Genomic DNA, 7,884 nt, shown 5'->3' with positions numbered 1-7,884 from the left:
TGGAATTCCCAATGCGCTCTAAGTCCTCGTGGTGGTGTAGTGACTCACCTCAATCCGGGTGGCGGAGGATGAATCTCAGTTGCCTCCGTGTCTGAGACCGTCAATGCACGCATCTTATCACGTGGCTTATTGAGCGTGTTACCGTGGAGACGTAGCGCTTGTGGAGGCTTCACGCTATTCTCCGCGGCATCCACGCACAACTCACCACGCGCCCCACCGAGAGCGAGAACCACATTATAGTGACCACGAGGAGGTTACCCCATGTGACTCTACCCTCCCTAGCAACCGGGCCAATTTGGTTGCTTAGGAGACCTGGCTGGAGTCACTCAGCACGCCCTGGATTCGAACTCACGACTCCAGCGGTGATAGTCAGCGTCAATACTCTCTGAGCCACGCAGGCCCCGGTCTTTTTTTTTTAATACAAGAGTTACGACAACTTTTGACAAATGACTTTCAAAGACTTTTCCAGGTTTGTGATTATGGGATAAGGATTTTTTAACTTTTCCAGAGACTGCACTCACAAAGAGCAATATCTAGCCCATGAAATACTCTGAACAGAGTGTAACTAGAATAAAATGATACTCACTGTGGAAATATGAATTTCCATTTTAATAATTCCCTGATATTTCCAAGTTTTGCATGTCAGCAAGACCTTCTAATATGCAAGAATCTCTTTATTGGAGTCATGAAAAACAAAAAAAAAACAGAAATGACCAAATATTGTTGTAATCCAGTGATATTTGTTGCACATACTGTATAGTTGAAGTTGTAGAATTTTCTTCGAAAATTATTGAGCTATGTACAAGAAAACCGTAGAAAAAAGTGCCGAGTAAAACAGCAGATGTTTAAAACTTGTCTGGATGAAGTTCCATCTCCTGTTTGATTCTGTTCTCCACCAGCAGTAAGAGATTAGAGTCCGTCACGGGTAAATTGTAACTTACAAATACCTGTTTCTTTGTCTTCTTTGCTGAGAAGAATGAAAGAGAGATAAACTCGGTGAGCACTTGGTTTGCCAAGATTTGGTAGGATTACTTAGAAAGGTTCTACGGGTAACGTTTTATGTTTTAAATTAAATATATTACTGCATTTGCAACCCATTTTACTTCCGTAATGTGACATATTTCCAAGTGAAACAGGATATTCAGTGATAAATGTGGTACGGGATTTGATTGGACAGTGAAGCATGTGTTAACAAAGTAAATGGAGGCAATTTTGCTCCCATGTTGACTTCATGCAAATTAACAACCCAAACTGACAAATCATTTGATTAATTAAAGACAGTTGTAATATGTTCTTACTGAGTCTCTGTGCAAGAGTGTTTGGTGTGGTGTCTGATGTGTCACCCAGCACAAGAGTACACAGAGGCACTGAATCCTGCAAACAAAAGAACAAAATGAATCACATTATCTCCGAGTCACTCTTTCAGGATACAGCAGCTTTCATTTATAAAACTCTTTGATGGATTTAAACACAGCCAAGCTGAAAACAGAGATTACCATTTTTGTTTGCGTGTTATAACATACCCTTACAAACATGTACTATGGTAACCATAAACTATCAAAATGTACCAAGGTACCACCATGTTTTTTAAAATTGTACACTACCATGCTATTCTTTACCTTGTAAGCACCCAAGTATCTTGGAGTACACCATGGGACATGAATATAATAATCACTGATCTCATTAGACATCCATGCATTCACCTGTTAGGGAAAGAAGTGTGAATGAATGTGTATCTCATTACCAGTTTTTAGGGGTTCAAGCATGAACTGCTGAAATATTGTAATCATAGGGTTTCACTTTTATTACTATTTTTCTCTGCTAAAATGGATCATGAGGGCCAAACCGTAAAGCCTATAGACATGAAACTTGGTGGGATGGTAGTACTATTGCTCTCTACTCAGGTACAAGGACTCGTCCCGATTGGCCTTTCGGGGGCGCTATAACCAAGGCAAACGCGTTGAGGGCCATAACTCCTGAAGGTATGAAACAGACTCAAGTGCCTTTTTCGAACTAGTCCTAGGCGATTCACCCAACTGGAACCAAACCAGTGCAGACAGATTCTCTGGAGTCCCAATATCAGTAAATATCAAAAACAATCTGAACTTGTGATTCAATGTCACAACAGCATGCCAAAATATATACATGGGTGTGGCTACTTTTACTTAAATGTCCATAACTCTTGAACGGAATGAGATTTTTTTTTACCACATTTGGAACAATTATTTATGGGGCTAAACTGAGCACACGTGAAAAAATATTCACACCTTGGCCACTTGGTGGCGCTACACCAATGACAAATGTAAAAACGGCTTTAACAATGGGGCCATTTGGCTGATTGACTTGAAATTTTGCATGCCATTTCTTTGTTCGATGTGCCATCAAGGTCTATAAGGACAGTCACATATCTTGAAAAACATGGCCACCATCGACCAATGAACCAATGAAAACGTGATAAGATGCGCGGATTGACGGTCTCAGATGCGGAGGCAACTGAGATTCGTCCTCCGCCACACGGATTGAGGCGACTCACTACGCCACCACGAGGACTTATAGCGCATTGGGAATTGGACATTTCAAACTGGGGAGAAAAATTATAATAATAATACAAATATTATTAAAAAGAATATCTGGAGCAGATACAAAGTTGCATTTCACCTCAGGCTGCGCGTGCTACTTCCTTCTTTCCCTCGCGGTGCGTGCAGGAAAATGTCCTCTCGCTAGACAAGCAAACTCAGCAAAGTAATAAAAAAAAAGTTAATTCCTCACCGATCAGGCTTTCTCAAGCGCAGGATAGTCACCTCAGGCGAGTCAAGTCCCGTCTTTCACCGGACCATGTTGACGTGTTAATTTTGCTTGTCGTAACAGTTATTGGTTAACTTTCTTTACCGAACAGCTGTCATATTAGAGCGATGGCTAATGTACGACTGCATGTTGTGAAATACGCGCAACTTTTCAGCGCATTTGTTTTCTCTCGCATATTTGCCTTAGCCCGTCTGTTAACTATTTTCAACAATGTCCTGACTGTTTTAATATGTTAAAGGAGCAATATGTAATATATTTACTGTACTAAAGAATAAAATTATCATAATATGTTATCAGAGATTAAGAAAACATACTAAGTTGAAATACTGGCTTCTCCGAAAACAACGCTACAGCCAGTAAATTCTACTTTGAAATGTCCGTTCCGGGCCAGAATTTCTGCTTGTGTTTTGGCCTGTGTGATCCCGCCCACTGCCCATTTCCCAATAGTATTTAGACAACCTGGGTTGCCAGATTTGAAACAAGTTAGCGGGCAAACACAGCGCGCTGCAACCATGGAAGCTAGCAATACATCTAGCTAACATTGACAGAGTTATAAAAAATCCACATGAGCTGGTTTATAATTTACAAACAATAAAAACATTGCAAATGTATACATTAGCCGATCAACTTACAGTGTAAGGCTTATCGCTTGCCATTGTCAGTTTGCTCATTCCTGTTGCGTGTCCTCAACCTGGCGACCCGCGTGAGCTTCGAGTCTAGGGAGGAGGGGGCGGGGGAGACAACTCTCTCCAATATTTTGAATTTGGATTGCAGTACCCATTTTAAACGCTTGATGTCAATGTTACATATTGCTCCATTAAGTAACCTTTACTTGGTGAATTCCATTTAGAACAGGCTATTAGGGTTGCGCTACTGGTCCTACACTATTCATTCAATTGCGTTCATTAAATAAACCTGTATTCGCTAAAGGTGAATGTTTGTCATGTTCTATATTTAATGTACAATGATGATAATGCAGGCAAGCATGTCGCAGATAAATGCCTCTTTTCAGTGGAATTTAGCGTCCGATTTGGAATAGATTAAGTATTTTAAATGGGTCGCATAAACACATTTTTTGTTTTTACTGTTTTCTGAAGGTTGGTTTAGTTTTAGACTAGTGAAATGAGTCATTCTGCACATCTCTACACTTGACATAAAACCAGTGCAGGAAGAATCTGTGGAAAGCATGGATCAATAATTATCAAAAATGTTGAACTGTTTATTTGGCATGGCTATAAGAGGGTAATTTGGCTGTGGCCTAGTTTACCCAAAAGTCTAGAACTCCTAAATGAAACTTTCGATTTCCATCAAATTTAGTATGCATATGCAAAACAAGATTCTAAAGAAGCATGCAAATTTCAGAGGGGATCGGACAAATGGTGGCGCTATAGCAGTCAGAAATATAAAAAACACTATATATCTATGCTAATTTAGATGATATTGCTGAAAATTATATTAATTTATCTCTATTTTAGGTGCTTACGAGCTATCTGAATAATGTTCAATAATGTTTAATATCTTGTAACACAAGCACCGCTTAAACCCTGATAATTGTCTGTAAAATCATAATCAATTAATATGGGATCTCCTTCAAACAGTGAAAGAAGCTTTCAGAATCTTTAAAGGTGCTGTAAGCGATTTTTTTAATGGAAACGTATGCATAACATGTTCCTGCTCCCCTAAAGATATTTATGAAATAAGTGTCCTGAGATATCTCACCGGTCTCTGTGACAGCAAACAAAAATGTGTCGCTTTTCACCTGTCAATCATTTTGCCCGTTCTCATAGTGTTGTATTTGAAGCGGATCATTGAGGCTGTGATTCATAATGTTTGTCAGTTGAGGGCGCTACTGTGCCATTCTTGAATTTGACAGCCACAGGAACAAACAATGCTGCTCTTTTGCTCGGTTTTGGTCTCAAAATTATCTTTGGAGGGCGGGGTTATGGAATGAGGGGGCGTGGCCAATTGAACAGCTCAGTCACGTAAAAGCTTCAGAACACTAAAATCGCTTACAGCACCTTTAATTTTGTTGGATTTTTTTATTTTTTATGACAGTAAATATCAAATTACTACCTAACTATCACTGTTGGGGAGTAGCTAACTACATGTAGTGACGCTACTAACATAACTAAATTTTTCAGTAGTAGCTCAGCTGCTTTTAAAACAGAGTAGCTTTTCCAGTAGTGAACTACTTTTTCAAGCAAGTAGCGGTGTAGCGTGACCAAACACTACATCATGTTGGTCAGATTATAACTAATAGCCTTCCTTATTGCGTAGAAGCCAAACTTTTACCGGCAAAACGTCCGACGATCTGGCAGCATATTTCTGTCTGCTGATCAGAATCAGGCAGCGTCATCTTCTTCTTTTGTAATGGCAGATCACAAACAAAAATAGTGAATTACCACCATCTACTGAGAGCTTATTACAGCTCACTTGGATAAGAAGAGATTGTCTGATGGTTATGTAAAGCGAGTGACCACAGTTTGTTTACTTTTACAAGATGTACAGGGGCAGGTAAATCTGAAAAAGATAAAAGAACACCATTTTATTCTTCTGTGAAACAAAGAATGTTTCAGACACTTTGTTCTTAATTGATCACACAACAGCATATTTACCTTTACTATCTTAAAGGAGACCTATTATGCCCCTTTTTACAAGATGTAATATAAGTCTCAGGTGTCCCCAGAATGTGTCTGTGAAGTTTCAGCTCAAAACACCCCACGGATCATTTATTATACCATGTTGTAAATGCCTCTCTTTGAGTGGAATCAAAAACACGCTGTTTTCGTGTGTGTCTCTTTAAATGCAAATGAGCCGCTGCTCCCCGCCCCCTTTCCGGAACAGGGCTGTGCCTTTACAGCTCCTGCTTCGGATACTATAGCAACAACAAATCAGAACCAATATGACTGACACCGTAAATACCGTAGTGTTTTTCAGACATTTAGCAACGATGGATGAGCAACACAAAAATATACTGTAATGACGTTAGCTATGCGCTATAACGAGACATGACATTTTAGGGGGTTGTCTTGCATCATGCGTTTTGCAAACATTCACAAAATATAAAGTGTGATAAGTACATCTTCAGGATATAAAGCTGGAACACAAACAGTTGGTACTGATCCGTGCTTGAGAATCAAATATTTAGAAAATCCTGCTTTATGATTTGCACAAACATACACGAATTTTGGTATGTTTTGGGGCACATTTTCTTCAAAAACAAAACTTGTCCACTGCGTCTTCAGTGGCTCTGATGCTGGGAGTACATGAAGACTCTTATGTTCACTTTTACAGCCTACAACAGAACACGTATGATGCTTACAAAGCTGAGACATTATTCTTCTCACTGTAGCTGCTCCAGCGTGGAAAAAAATGGCAGACTGTGTGTCGATCACTCGGGGGAGGATCTATGATAACAGGGTGGAGTCCGTCACCAGTCGTGGGCGTGGCCTGCTCTAAAGTGATGTCACTTTAGAGCGGATACCAAAACCAATCACTCTGAGACACTGTTTTTGATTAATAGAAATATAAGAAAGAGGAGTGGGTGGACTTTTAACATTGTAGGGTGGTTGTGTACACACACTGCCAACTCACATTTATGTTCAAACACCATGTAAAAGTGAATTTTGCATAATAGGTCCCCTTTAAATAAAATAATTCAAAAAGTGATTATTGACTTTTGAGGGATTTTGTTTCTGTTCTAAATACATTTATTTAGCTTCTCATCATCTGTGCGTTATTGGGAGCAGCGAGTGAATTATTATTATAATATTTATAAATATACAGTATATATTATTATAATAATTACTATCGTGCAGAACTATTTCATTTCTCAGCATTTAATTAACTATTACTTTCATGTGAAATAAATAAAATGATTGGTAAAAGAAATCATTTATGGCATGTATTATTATGCAACAATCTAGGATGACCATCCGTCCACTTTTTTTGGACCTGAACAAAGCGAACAAATATTTGTAGAGCAACCTCTGTACATGACCTGTATGTCAATGGCAAAACAAGTCAGAAAATACAATGAGCATGAACCCAGGTGAGGGGAGAAACAAGCCCTGAGTCTTTATTCTCATATTATCCACACTAAATATTATGTGGCAAGAACAAAAAATGCCAGCCCAAGGAGAGTTTGTCATAAAAATGATTTTTCAATGGCATCAGATCTTTTTTGTTTTTATTTTATACTGTTGTAATTTATTTTATGGCCATTATTAACTGTATTAATGTTACTATTCATACATTTATTAAATACATTTAATATATTTAATTAAACGCATTAAATGTACTTAATTAATACATTAATTAATAAATGTCATTAGTATATATTTTGTTATTAATATTACTGGTTTGATAGTAAAAATATTGCCTCACTAAGTAGCTTAAATGTAGCTAGCTACTTTTTGATAGTAACTTGTAGTGTAGCTAACTACTTTTTCAAAAGAGTAGCTTGATTGTAGCTTAAGTACAGTTTCAAAGTAGCTTCCCCAACACTGCTAACTACGTTTTGAATGTTACTATGGTTACCAAGGTACATGTTTGTCTTGAATGTTTTCTTTCCCAAATCAGATTATCCTTTGCATAAATGACATTTGTCAATATCCATAATACTGCAGATCAAATGCAAGGTACGTTTATTTTTACATAAGCATAATAGGGATGAATAAAGACTAAGAACTGGATTTAAACGAAATATTAAAGAAAAATGTATACATTGAAATACTGCAAAGAGTGAAAATGTGCTTTAATTAAAGAGTTTTGACAATCGGAGCAGCAGGACTCACATATTTACTGTCAATAGACACGGCGAGGTTGGACAGAACCGGGTTCGAACCGATCCAGAGGAAAAATCCTCCGCTCAGCTTCATCACATGAAAATGAACCTGCTGCTCCAGAATCTTCTCGCAGAAATCATGAACTGTGATGAGCTCCACAGCAGCCAGAGCACTACACTCGCCGTTCTCCATACTCTCTATCCCGATAAAACTTTAATCAATGTTCAATTAATGCTTGAAACACGAAACGAAAGTAAGAAACATATGACACACGAGTACCGTTGTTCTTCAC

General features: G+C 38.3%; 1 protein-coding gene across 2 annotated transcripts; it reads right to left on the bottom strand.

Annotated features, from left to right (window-relative positions):
- Nucleotides 1–61: 61 nt before the first annotated feature.
- Nucleotides 62–7,884, bottom strand: psmg4 (proteasome (prosome, macropain) assembly chaperone 4). 2 transcript variants are annotated; one of them, XM_051655665.1, is made up of 4 exons: nt 7,602–7,884; nt 1,620–1,703; nt 1,299–1,374; nt 62–967 (listed from the first exon to the last, which is right to left on the bottom strand). In XM_051655665.1, exons 1-4 carry the CDS (start codon nt 7,782–7,784, stop codon nt 846–848), a joined length of 465 nt encoding a protein of 154 aa, XP_051511625.1. In that variant the 5' UTR covers nt 7,785–7,884; the 3' UTR covers nt 62–845. The 2 variants fall into 2 exon arrangements, with proteins under 2 accessions (XP_051511625.1, XP_051511626.1); XM_051655666.1 differs by lacking the exon at nt 1,620–1,703.

The sequence above is a fragment of the Myxocyprinus asiaticus genome, chromosome 25 (genome assembly GCF_019703515.2).
Source record: "Myxocyprinus asiaticus isolate MX2 ecotype Aquarium Trade chromosome 25, UBuf_Myxa_2, whole genome shotgun sequence".
Lineage (NCBI taxonomy): Eukaryota > Metazoa > Chordata > Actinopteri > Cypriniformes > Catostomidae > Myxocyprinus > Myxocyprinus asiaticus.
Note: the sequence above shows the minus strand (reverse complement) of the source record. Positions and strands in the feature narration are given on the sequence as shown.